Raw genomic sequence first — 14,473 nt, forward strand, 5'->3', positions numbered from 1 at the left:
ACTATATATACTGCAAAGCAAAAAATCGAGCTGTCAAGGTCATAAGTAAAAAAGAAGTATTGGTGAGCACGTGCATTGTGATAACAAGGCTCAAATATGGAGGCTGGAATGGGGGCTGTGTCAAAAACAGATAAATTAATTTTTTTGACGAGTTAATTATAATTTGATGCGTTCGGTTAACGCAGCAGTAGGTGTTGGCAGTTTGATGTCGATATACAATGATTGATTACCATGTCAACAGAACACTGCATTCGCTGATGTAGGGAAAAGATTGGGGGATTTTTTTCCCTTCAAGATTCTGGTATATTTAGCATATTATCAGCTATACCACAGCGCTGCTTGAGCTCTAAATACACAATACATGCAGAGGAGTACATTGTAGAAAGAAGTCAATCTGTCATCTTCAGTTCTTTTATCGTATATTCTCGTTCTTTGTCTGTCTCTGCTCACTGTGATTCTTTGTAGTGCATCTTTATTCTGAGCTCTGTCAAGTCAGTGAGTCTGAGTCATTTTGAGTGAGATTTCAGTGTAAAATATTTACATGTACTTTCAATTTTTTTTAGAATATCAATCTTTAGCTAGTAAATGCCAGTATGCTGGGATGGAAGTTCAGAATGAAGGCGAGCTTCAAATGTTTATACCAATGAATTTGATTTTCTCCAATATTGTAACACCGATAATATATCTTAATATTTGTCATTAAAGAATAAAGCGTGTATATTACCTCTATATATTAACAGTTTTACACGTCCTTTGGTCATTTAGACATCTAAAATGACAACGTGCCAGCGTCAATGGACAGCACGTCTTTTTTAAAACTTTGTTACGTCTCGTTGCTACTAACCTGTCGCTTCCAAATGACCTTTTCGGAGCACGTTTTGAAAAGTCAAAGTTGTGCATTACTACATGTAGTAGTTAATTCGTTTATGAGACAACTGGCTGTTCAGTATACATTCTGTTCCATTATTTAGGCCACAAGTTACCTGAATATGATACTTCCAAATCTGTTCCAAATTTGAATATACTTACACGTACATATGTAGCCCCCCCTCTTTCCCCCAATATTTGCTAGCCAAGGGTTTCCATTCAGAGTTCTACTCTACAAGAAGAGTAAATTTTGCATCGAAACCCATTGCTAGCAAAGATGGTTTTCCGCCATGTGCTTTGAAATTTGTAAAATTGTTTTAAAAAATTGCAGCGAAGCATGAGATTTAAGCTTTGGATGTTTTGAAGATCATGCTTGAACACATTCTCCGTTGCCATGTTATTTCTCATCTCTCTTTTGCTTTGCAAAGCCAAATAAATATTTTTTTTCTTGTTTGTCTTTTGCCAATGTCAATTAATGTAACAAGTTCACCATACATCGATGTTGATCGATTGCTGAAGTACAACTTTTGATTATACGGTCTATTAGATATGTTACGACCAAGATTTTAAAATAATGGACTAATGGGTGTTTACATGAGCTTTTTACGGAAGCTGAGTGCTTGAAATGATTTTGAAGATAAACGTATTTGAAAGATCAATGTTCTTACGGTCTTAACCATGTATTTTCTTTGTTACATGCAGTGGACGTAAAAACTTAGACTTAATATTTTTCATATTTAAAAAAATTAAAATCATCTGATGAAATTTGCAAATGTCATGCATAAGTTTGTAAGACATCCCAATGTTCATGTTTTGTTACTCTTCCTATAACACATAGTCGATGAACATAGTCGTGAAATTTTTGCTCAGTCTCAGTAATATTTCACATGCCAATATTTTCAAGAGAAAGCAGCCAAGTTTAAGACAGATGTTGATATATATTGTTTAACGACCCTCTCGAAATTTTTTACTCATATGGAAACTCCACCACTTTCCGGTGGAGAGCTGCAAATTTGCTCCTATACTCGGCACTTAGGGCCATTGTGCAGGGATCTTTTTCGTACCAGCACCTGCTGCGATAAGGGACACTCGGTTTATACGGTCTCATCCGAAGGACAGTGAGATTCGAACTCGCGACGTAAGGATCAATTCCCTACCTCGCGACTCTGGAGCAGACGCTTGTTGATATATAAAACAAATACACTCTTAAAATATTTTTAAAATTACACATGAACCAATTTGATTATCATTTTGATCTACAGAACTACTTGGGTAGAAATCCAAGAGGTGCATATAGAAGTACGTTTAGTTTTGTGAACATTTACCACTTACTTCATATAACTTCTCTTCAGAGACTCTCTGAAAACCAACTGACAAATACAGAAGAAAAATAAAAGTTCTATACTTTGCTTTTGTGCAGCGCAGTATAATTATGCTTGTGTATTTACTGCATGTTGCAGATACCTTACAAAATCTCTCTCTTTCTCTCTCTCCCTCTCTCTCGTTATCTATAATTAGCAACGAACGCACTGGACATTGTTCTGCCTGATGACGTCACGATCGCGGTAAACTAGTTTCCTGTCCTCTTCATGGGTTTTCGTCAAAAGAGATATAGTGTACCTGCTGAAAGCACGCTCATGCAAGTGTCGTCATGTCTAACATCTGCCGACATAGCTATGCGTTCATCCTTGTTGATGTGCCTGCTTTGCACGTTAATTATAAACATCCACAAACAAGCAAGGAATTATACTAAAGTAGCGTTCTTTATTTTCTGTACAGCAGACGTTTCAAAGTGGAAGCAGGCGCGTTTTGGAACATGCACTTTCGTTCGATTGGGGTTACTCAAGTCAGTAGTTTCTTCTTGACAAGTTGAAAGTATTTTTGAAGATTCGTCACTATATTTCAATGAAATAAGACGACTATAATTGTCTTACACATGCCATTTGCTAATTATCAAATGTATAGTTGAAAAGATATTTGAAAATTGATCAGGACGACAAAGTGTGAATTACATGTATTATAGATTCACTGTGATTTTATTTATTTAATGATGCCAAATCTTTACCAAATAATATCATATCTGTGATATATATCAATTAATTTTGGAACAAGTAGAAACAATAAGCATTCAACTAATATAGTCAGCATATTTATATTTTTTCTTTCACTTTCGTAGCATATACCGAAAACAAATCTAATTGCAGCCTTCTACCGGCAAGTGGTGGCGTGTCAGTCAATGAGTGTAAAATTCTTGAAGGGATGTAAACAAAAATTTTAAAAAATCATAATAATTGAGAAAAACACAAACCATCATTTTAAGTTAAATTGAGTACTTGGAAACAATGGAGAATTTGTAAATTTTACAATTTACTTGTAATTTGTCAAAGGAGACCCTTGCATGGTTACAGATGTATCATGTTCTTTGCTTCTGCGTCTTAGCAAATTTTGATAAAAAGAAACGTTCATCCGACTTAACCAATGCACTCCCATAAATCTCACAACGTGTTGTCACAGCAGCAGTAACTACATTTGTCACACTTAACAGATCTGTTAAACGTGCAAGGTGCGTGCTCTCTATGGCGACTCTTTAACAGTCAGGAGTTCCTTTGGAAGTCGTAATTCTATAGCATGAAAGAATCAAAGTACTGAAAGTACTGTTAGACGGAGGCTTCATGTATGAGAGAACACAAAAGAAATATATAACTAGTGCTAATTGTAACGGGTACCGTTACAGATGTTCCCCAAACGCTCCGCAACTCCCTTTTGGCGCCATAATCCCTGTAAGCTTCATTAAATAAGACAAACTCTATGCATTTGAGACTTTAACAACGAATAACTAGAATTGTACAAAGTTCATTCAAATTTTAGCATTGCACGCGTGTGCATGTGAATGCATGTGCGTATTAACTATATCATCTTGTCTACACAATCTATATACTTTAATATGCTAAGAATTAAAGTATTTAATTTAAAAGTATTAAAAAATACGCTCATTCAAGTGTATTTTTGATTTTACTCATTTCACGTGCACGCACGTGCGTACATGAGCATGGTGATCAAACCTTCTTGTAGAAGTCCATTACATCTATCTATGTTCTAAATCCCACCCCGTTTGGTTGAAAACCAAGGGAGTTATAGCTATTTAAAGTCTCAGCCAATCAAATTGCAGCGCACGTACATGCACGTGTATGCATGTGCATGGTGACCATACCTTCTTGTAGAAGTCCCTTATATCTATGTATGTTCCAAATCCCATCCTCTTAGGTTGAAAAGCAAGGGAGTTATAGCTATTTAAAGTTTCAGCCAATCAGATTTCAGCGCACGTGCATGCACGTGTTTTCATGATAATTGCTATACACCATGTTGTAGGATATTCTAAGGCATGGCTATGTTCAAAATTTCAAAGGATTTCATCAAAAAACAAGAAAGATATTAAGACTTTCGTTTCAGCCAATCAGAGCAAAGCGCACGTGCATGCGCGTGAGATCTTGCTATTTTGACCATGTCATATTGTCTTTGCTACTATTATAGCCTTATGTTATGAGTTTCAAAGCATTTCATAAAAAATGTCAAAAGTTACGACTATATCAATTAAATCGGTCATTTCACGTGTTGCACGTGCACGCTCGTGCAAGCACGTGCGCGCAAAATGACCTTCGTTCCGCAAATCTACATAACATGCCTGCTAACCCTAAAAAGGTTTTACCTAAGTCGGATGTATAGTTTACAAGATCACTCCGGGACAAAAAAGTACCCAGGAAGAAGAAGAAGAAGAAAAATAATAATAATAAGAAACAGAGTAAAAACAATATGTTCCCCAACTTCGTTTGGGGAACATAATTATATCATACATAGCTGTAAAGAATATTTTGAGAAATAATGTGTTGTTTTTTTTTAATTCAACATTTTTTCAAAGGATACTCCAATATTTATGAGGTTTTTGGGATATTCTAATTTCATCTTTGTAATAACACTGTTATTTAGATGAGATACTTTCAATATTAAACCTTTCAACGTAAGAAACAGTAATTGACTAGGCCTGGTTGACATAAAACTTAGACGGGCTAACTTTTTATCCCAGTCTCACTTAAAGCAATATGAGCTGCATGTTTGTCATCAGAAAACAAAAATGCGAATTTGTTATTAACTATTTAAATGCCAGAAAAATAGAACATTTATAAACTTCTTTTGTTCATATTTGCAATGAAAGAACTTTTTATACGCTTTGAATGAAGCTAAATTGAATTATTGTCGTCCTGTACAATAATAATGATTTCTTATATAATCTGTATATTCAGTTGTAAAGAAATATTTCTAATGAAACATTTTTTAAACTTTATTTTGGTTTTATTGATTGATTGATTGATTGATTGTATATTGTTTAACGTCCCTCTCCAGAATATTTCACTGATATGGAGACGTCACCATTGCCGGTGAAGGGCAGCAAATTTAGGCCTATGCTCGGCACTTAAGGCCTTTGAGCAGGGAGGGTTCTTTATCGTGCCACACCTGCTGTGACACGGGGCCTCGGTTTATACGGTCTCATCCGAAGGACCGCCCCATTTTGTCGCCTTTTACGACAAGCAAGGGGGTACTGAGGACCTATTCTAACCCGGATCCCCACGGGGCTGGTTTTATTGATCATAAGGGTTTAGATTACATTCAGATTAAACATAATAACACATTTTACCAGCAAAATAATTTTTTTCAAAAATGCAGCTCATATTGCTTTAAGGAATATATAGTGGAAAAGTGAGACTGAGATCAAAAGTGAGCTTGTCTAATATAAGTTGTATAGCCCCAGGCCCGGTTTGATGAATGTAGGTCTAGTATGTTCTAGTCATGAGCCCAATGGTGGAATTGAAAGGGGCCCCTGGCCCCCTCCATTTTGAGTCCAAAAAATACGCAATATTTGATAAATGAGTGTTTTAATTGTGGCTGTGGGCCCCTTCCTTGACCTCAAACTGGTCCCCCTTTTTCAGAATTTCTGATTCAGCACTAGGCCTCAGCCAGTCAGGAGTTTCCATATTTCAAGACATCTTATTTATAGGTCACAGAGACCTACTGTTAACATAATTATGACATGTAACAGCTACCAAAATCAAAATTTCTCGGCCTTATTGTAATAATGTTATGATATGAGCTAACATGAAAAAAGAAGCAGCCAGGTAATTGGACATAAACAACATAATATACATGTAGTACAGTTTGTCTTAAACCTTTGTGATACAAAATGGAGTGACATAGCTTGATGCAACACAGAATTTTCTTAAGTAATGTAAAGTCATTCACATGCAATAAATGTTCGTGCCAGAACACAATTTTTTGAATGGAATAAAATATACTTTCTTACTTAAAGTAAACAGAACAATAAAGTTCATAATACTTGCTATTTCACAAGTTTAAATTGTTTTTAGAGAACTGGCGTATTGCTTACAATAACAAAGATATATCTTGACAAATTTGACAACCAATATTTCTGGAATTATTAAATGTAGTATTTTATCATATGACAGATTTAACCCAAAAATGTCTGTCTTTACTCGTATACCAGTGGAAATTGTTGTCCTTTTCAGTTTATCTGTTTAAAACAATCATTAACAATGAGACCTGATTACAAATTACGTAGAGAAAAGTAATAAATATATAACTATGATTTCTGCTTTTCAGTAACTCTGTTCAAACAATCACTTCTCCAATGATGTAGGTTAAAAAAAGTTTACATGAATACCAATGATCAGAAATACATGTAATCTTGTATATAAAAAATAATTAAAGTTTGAGGTGTGAAAGAGGTAAAACACAAGTATCAAATGCAAATAAGGATCAACGATATGACAATAAGACAATTTATTTCAGACGATATAATTTTTAATTATTAATTAGGATATAATGTGATAAATCATGTAAATCCTATGAACCAAGATTTGGCATTTTGATCTCAATATCAGAGTTGCCGTTTGTTTCTCTCTTATCTAATTGAGGGTACCCCCAAACACTCAAACCGTTTGTAGAAAGTGTAAATCTATTTTCATGTGTTTCCTAAAATTATGCATAATTACAAATAAAGAATTCAAAACTAGACGTTTAATATTCCTACAGATAAAAATACTATGCATTTGTTTATTCATCGATCCTTGTCAGATTAAAAAAACTCCATGAAACCTATTGATGCAAGCGTCAAAAATCAGCCGCAAACCAATCGGCCCTTTCAAGAAGAAATTAGAAAAGGAGTGAAAATGAGAATACAAACGGCAATCAAGCACAAAAAATTCCATTAAAACTGAAATGCCTGATCTATTATTAAAATATCTTATATTCATACCTGCGACATAAAACATTTGCATGCGGCATTGCAGGATTTTCTTCAATACATAATACAGGTACATCTGCGTCTCCACACTTAGTTTGATACAGGCGAATTCTGGTGAAAGTTTTTACAATTAAATATAAAACTAAAGTTTAAACTTATCTTTATCTAGAGATAGTTTTTACTTTAATAAAAGAAGCAATTGATAAGTGGGGTTCCTCGATCACTTTCTGCGGATGTTAACCCCCCCCCCCCCCCCCAAACTCCCTCAGATCCGCCACTTCTTTATCGGTGGGAAAAGGCTCGGCATATTGGAAAACGCGCTTTATCATCATCTGTTGGAACAAAATCTCCTAATATTCTGTCTGATAAAAAATTAACAGTAGATCACATTTTTTTTACATATTCCGTAGGAAATGTATTTATATACACGTCATTTTAAAAATATTAGACAAATCCTGTTTATTTAGAAAAAGTAGAACTGTTTGTTTATACTTGTATGTGACGCGATCTTTGTTTTAGACTATGCCTATCCTTGCGGTCGGTGTTACTCAGAGTCGCTCTAAAAATAGAATTCTCAAGGTAATGAAAACAAATTCACCGATAGATGGTGCTTGGGAAATCTTTCCTGTTTACATTCCATGGGCAAGGCAATCCCTATAACCGGAGGCTGTCATACAACCTCCGTCTAAAAAGGGAGTGACCGGACTTTATATTGAATGTCCTGATAAAGTTCATAGGTGGCGTAATATGATTCCCGTGGTTCCATTATATGTATTTTATTAGCGTGTTAATTATAAGTATAGTAGCAAAGGGATTCAATGTTATCACATTATCTGATGGTTTCTAGAATATACGTCCAAATTACGAATTACACCACGATTCATTCAAAACGCTTCCTGGCGATGCTGCTTTATTGTTCTGTAAATGAATATTAGGATTGGGGATTTAAAGAAACGCTTAACTGAAACCTTCAAAATGATTAAATATCGATTTTATAGTGGAGAATTGTCCTCTTGGGCAGTAAATTAGTTTTACTGTAGTCATTCTTTCTTGAACCTCGTAGATTATGTTGTTTTGCCTGGCGGATATACACATGTACTTGTGCTAAGATCACATCTTCGTTTTAGCTTAGCCAAGTTTTGTCTTATCTGTTCATTTCTTTATACGTTTCCAATAGAGATTTCCAAGATTTATTCCATATATTTTGTTAGATTTTGGACAGAACTTTGTGGAAATATATCATGGAGGTTGGGAAAAAGAAAGTAGATTCATAGAAAGGGTGGAGAGGAAGAAATAAATTCGAAAAATGAAACGTTGTGTAATTTTCCCTTTATTTCCCCCATGATAAGAAGGTGCACACGACGGGTGTGACCGGTCGGATGGGGATGCTCACTCCTCTATGGCACCTAATCCCACCGATTCTACTTGTATTCCTCATGATGGTTGCACTTTTACTACTGAGTAAACAGATACTAACATTTCTCTACATTGCAGATGTTCATAAGAATGCTTAGTCTTTGCCAAAATGTTTGTTTCCCTGCCATAAAGACGTTACAAATCAGTGTTAGTACATGACGGATTTTTTCTCTATCAATGACGACAATATTGCACAGAGTAGGGTTAACTTCCGCGTGAAGGTCACGACTCTTTTCTTTTTGAAGTTAAAAAAGCTCTTAAAAATTTGCGGCTTTGTTCCAATTTCACAGAAAAGACAATGTCATAACGTTTTTTAACGAAATGAGAAAAACAACAAAAGAAAAATGTTACTACGTGTATATGAAACTTCAGAAACATTTTTCTTCGGTTTATCAACCTTTTCGTACGGATACAAATGCCAGTTTTCTTTACTTTAAAGCATCTCGTTCACAGAATATACCCACTTCAAACTCTTCTGCGGCGACGTTTGAGTGTTGATAATGAAATATTTATGTGAACGTTAACTAGCAAATTTGCTCGTGAAATACGCAACTGAACATCAGTTCATGATACCAAAGAGAAGAAATTAGTTGGCGGAAACATAAATAAAATTAAAAGATCTTAGAAGAAAAAAATACATGAAAGAAAATTTTTATTATGGGAGATAGTTTAAGTTTGTATAAAATGTCTAAGTCCAAGATAAATTGGCCTGGATTCTTTGAATTACGTAAAAAGATAAATAAATTAAAAAAAAGTATAAAGATATTAAATAAAATACAAAAATAAATGAATAAATAAATGCATTTACGTTTAGATCAATAAAAATAAATAATTTTATAAGTTAAATACTCATTATCATTTTTAGCTCTTCTGAGCCAAAGGCTCAAAGAGCTAATGCTATGGCCATTTGTGCGGTGTGCGGTGTGCGTCGTGCGGTGTGCGGTGTGCGGTGTGCGTTAACTTTTTAGAATATGGGCCATAACTCAAGAACCCCTTGGCCAATCAGTGTCAAATTTGTCACAGGGTATCCTTGCCCAAGGGCTACCATTTATACTAAAATAAGGGTTGGAACCCTAAAACAAGGGGAGATAATCAGGAAAACAAAACCAAAAGTACTGGTTGCAAAAAAATCTTCTTCTCCAGAACCACCAGGCAGATTTTCACCAAACTTACATACAATGATCAGGATATGTTGAAGATTAAAAATTGTTCAAGGCATGACCCTGGGGCAAAGGGCGTGGTCTCAAGGTCACTTCAAAGTTGACCTAAATTTACAATTAATGAAAATGTCTATATTTTGCTTACTATAAGGACTAGGATCATCAAATCTTGTAAGTAGATGCATCTTAGGACTTCAAATCATGTTAACTCAAAAGTAGGTCACGGTGACCTACTTTTTTAATTTTGCGGGCATTTGTTTTCAAATTGATTTGAAGGCATATTTAGGACACTTTAAGGCCTATGATCATCAAACTTTGTCAGTTGATGCATCTTGGGTCCTTGAACAACGTCAACTTAAAAGTAGGTCACCGTGACCTACTTTTTGAACTTTATGACTTATTCTTTTTAAAATATTTCATCCCATTATTTCAGACACTGAGAGGGTTAGAATCATCAAATCTTGTAAGTTGCTGCATCTTGGGACCTTAAAACATATTTAAGTAAAAGTAGGTCACTGTGACCTACTTTTAGAATTTTGCAGGCATTTGTTTTCAAATTGTTTAAAAGGCATACTTTGATTACCTTCAGACCAATGATCATCAAACTTGGTCAGCTGATGCATCTTGGGACTCTGAAAAAACCAAGATGTAGGTCACTGTGACCTACTTTCGACATTTTATGGCTATATTTCAGTATCTTAGGTATTTATTGGCTTAGAATCATCAAACTTTGTGAGTTGATGCATCTTGGGTTTTTGGAGAGTGACAACCAAAAATTAGGTCACGGTGACCTACTTTCAATATTTTATGGCTATATTTATGTATCTCCAGTACTTATCGGCTTAGAATCATCAAACTTTGTCAGTTGATGCATCTTGGGTTTTCGGAGAATGTCGACCAAAAAGTAGGTCACGGTGACCTACTTTTGACATTTTATGGTTATATTTAAGTATTTCCGGTACTTATTGGCTTAGAATCATCAAACTTTGTTAGTTTATGCCTCTTGGGTTTTCAGAGAATGTCGACCAAAAAGTAGGTCACGGTGACATACTTTTGAATAGCTCAGGTATTTATTGGCTTAGAATCATCAAGCTTTGTCAGTTGATGCATCTTGGGTTTTCCAAGAATGTAGACCAAAAAGTAGGTCAAGGTGACCTACTTTTGAATATCTCAAATACATATTATCTTAAAATCTTCAATCTTAGTTTGTCTATTAATGCATCTTGAGTCCTCAGAAAACTTCAATCTTAAAGTAGGTCACCGTGACCTACTCATGGTTTTTTTTTTTATAGCTTTATTAAAATATCTTCAGTCCTAATTGGCTAAGAATCATCAAACTTTTTATCAGTTGATGCAACTTAGGTTTTAGGATACTTAGGGTTAGAGGCTTCAAATACAAGTGATAGGTTGTGCAATTTATCAGAAGAGCGATTCAAGGCCCTTGGGCCTCTTGTTTATTTATAGTAAACTCATTAATTAAATAATTAACGTATTTTACATGTACCTATATTAGTTCTATATAATTAAAAACTGTTCGCGCTTTCTCTGATATTAGCATTTGCGTGGTTCCAAGAAAAAATAATATGAACAGTCGATCCTGTGGCTTTTTCCGGATTAGTTACCCCAAGTTTACTTTTTGTGAACGCAATCTGGAAACAATATAATGTAGTTTGAATGTCACATGTATTTACAAATTTTGAACAAAATAATTGATATACATGTAGAGGTATTGCTAATATTTCAGTTATTGGCCAATATAATTCTCTTCGTCTCTGTAAATGTGGCGGGAATTTTCATCAACAATGTAAACCAGAGAGCCCAACGAAAGACCTTCGTAGACACTCGGAACTGTATAGCCGCCAAAAAGGAAATTCAAGAGGAGAACGAAAAACTGGTACGTCAAGAGCATCTTTCTTGTAATGAAAGTACTTTTAGTATTTTGCAGAAAATTTTTGCCGTGGGCATAAAAAAACAAATGTTTGTCAACCAAAGATACACTCAGTTAATTTTGTTGTGTAGTATATAATAAATCTACATGTATTTGTTAACAAAGCTTGAGGTTATTTTAAATGAAGCCAAGAAGAACCAATTTTAGATTATAATCTATACTGTAAAATCACATATTTTCGAAGGGTCAAATTTTCGAGGTTTTAGAAAGAAATATTGGTTTGTGGGGATTTGATTCGAGGTTTGGGAAGCATTGAGTAATAATGCAATTTTACATTTCGAGGTGGTAATGAATTCGAAGGTCCCTCCATACCTCGAAAACAACGAAAATTAACCCCACGAAAATGAGTGATTTCACAGTATTAAGCAACGACGGATCTGAACTCCTTACACAGTAAATCATTCCTAAAATTATTTCCAAAACATGTGATGATTCAATATTTGTCATAAATTACTAGTATATCATCTTCACAATGTCGAGGGTTTGTGCTGGAAATCATTCCTAAAATTATTTCCAAAACATCGTTATAGAACATTCAAATTGTTTGGAGTTCCGAAATCACAAACCCTCGACATTGTGAGAAGGAAATTATAAAGACAGGTACTTCTCTTTGATATTTACACGTTTGTATCATATTTTGCCACCATTCATCACAGGAACGGCTGTTGTTAAGTGTTTTACCCCGCCATATTGCCTCAGAAGTTAAAGATGACATCACGATTTCTGAAGATGAACAACAGTTCCACAAGATCTACATCAAACATTACGAACCTGTCAGGTATATAGAGCCAGAACTCGGCTAATGGAAGAATGTTCAAAACTAAATAGATATCTATATATATATGTGAGGCAAATGTTTGTTTTGAAAATACACGTAGTCACTAGAGCTGTTCTTACTAATTTTTTGTCTTTTAAATACATGAGGTCACTTAGTTTGGACTGAAAAACTTTTTAGGGTGCGTTCGTTATATTCTGGAAGCGGTTACGTATTGTATAGCCGCTACACTCCTGACGAACCCTATTGTTTGCTTAATTAAATATAAAAATTGATATTATTTAGAGCACTGAATTTGGTCTGAAGAATATTACTCACATTTTCTGACTAGGGGAGTAAATATTTAAGACGGACAAGGACATGTTTTCCTTTGGAAAGAATTTGATATTCTGTATTCAATTGCTGTAGGTCACCATTTGCTGCTTTGCTCGTGAAACGGCTGCATTAGCTCGAACCACATGTATATATCATTTACCTACATTAAAACGTAAAAATTATATTAGCGTGTTGTTTAGGTCAATTTATTATTTGCTTACCAAAAATATAGGCATGCAGGGATATACTATCTGTCTTCTGTCTTTTCATTCCTTTGAACATGCATTTATTTCACTTCGGAATTCCTTATAATTAGATAAGTTTTCATCATTTGTTACTATTAATAAATAAACACGATGATTTAAGTGTTTTATCATATATCAATATTTCTTTACCATCATTTTCTCTTTGACCTTGAACTAGAATATAGAAACTTGAATAGAACTAGAATATAGAAAAATGAATTCTTTCGAGGAACAGATCAGTTCTAATAGGCAGATTGTTCAGGAAAACTTTCAAAAACATTTAACTTTATATTTTCAGCATCTTGTTTGCAGACATCGTGGGTTTTACTAAAATGTCGTCTCAATGCACGGCACAGGAACTTGTGCGGATCCTTAACGATCTGTTCGGAAGCTTCGATCGCCTGGCAAAGGTACAAAAAACACTTCCTGATTAAGAAGTTTAAATAAATCCCCTGATACAGTGAAACCTGTCTAATCCGACATGCATTGCGAGACTAAATAAATTTTGTGTCGGAATAGACAGGGTGTCGGATGCATAATGCCAAAAAAAAAAAAAAAAACAAGTAAAAAAGTATTGGAAAGACATTTTCCGTCGGAATTTACAGTTTGACGGATTGAACAGGTGTCGGATTAGACAGGTTTCGCTATATATCTTGATTTGTTTTAGATGTTAGGTCGTCCATTGTTATGTTCTTTTTTGTTGAGTCTCTGAAGAATAAATCGATTTTTCGCAATGGATTATGGGAATTTAAAAAAAGACTCTGACTGATTAATTTCCAAATTAGATAAAGTACAAGACAAGATCAATTCGATCTTACTGATTCCCATTAGTATATATTATTGTTTTATGCCCCTTGTGACTCTATTGCCAATTATTGCATTATTTCATCGATGTTATTCACTGTATATTACAAGTCTTTATTCAGCTCTCTAGCATTTTATCAAGCAAACGTAAAATTCTCTTTTGTGGTAGCAGATGCTGGACACTTACACATAAGGATGTAAATTTCTTTGAGAAGAAATTAATTTGTCTTAAAATAAAAATAGATGCTAGTATCGCATTCAAACACTCAAATAACACGTGACTTTAATTCAATATCACGTGACTTCAATTCAATATATCGCATGTTTCAAAATCTCTAATACATGGCTTTATTTCAGTACTACGATTGTCTGAGAATCAAGATCCTAGGAGACTGTTATTACTGTGTGTGTGGAGTTCCCCAGAAAAACGAGGACCACGCTAAAATTGTCGTCGACATGGGATTGGATATGATTGACGTCATTCGGTAAAAATAACTTTGAGATGACCTCCTTAAAGGGGCTGAGGGGTTGTGGCCATTTTCAGACTATTTTGATCTCTTTTAGAAGAAGAGCTCCATATAAAGATATACAAAAATGGTCAAATTTCAAAACTAAAATGTATGAGATTTT

General features: G+C 34.6%; 1 protein-coding gene across 3 annotated transcripts in view; it reads left to right on the top strand.

Annotated features, from left to right (window-relative positions):
- Positions 1-14,473, top strand: part of LOC134255453 (uncharacterized) — a 43,232-nt gene that overhangs the window by 14,104 nt on the left and 14,655 nt on the right. For all 3 annotated transcript variants that reach the window (XM_062737985.1, XM_062737983.1, XM_062737984.1), the window contains exons 3-6: positions 11,501-11,650; positions 12,361-12,482; positions 13,338-13,449; positions 14,201-14,328. In XM_062737985.1, coding sequence (XP_062593969.1) covers positions 11,501-11,650; positions 12,361-12,482; positions 13,338-13,449; positions 14,201-14,328 — 512 coding nt within the window. The remainder of the gene's footprint in view (positions 1-11,500; positions 11,651-12,360; positions 12,483-13,337; positions 13,450-14,200; positions 14,329-14,473) is intronic.

The sequence above is a fragment of the Saccostrea cucullata genome, unplaced genomic scaffold (assembly GCF_032062105.1).
Source record: "Saccostrea cucullata isolate Sc308-1 unplaced genomic scaffold, CSIRO_AGI_Scuc_v1 ctg967, whole genome shotgun sequence".
NCBI lineage: Eukaryota > Metazoa > Mollusca > Bivalvia > Ostreida > Ostreidae > Saccostrea > Saccostrea cuccullata.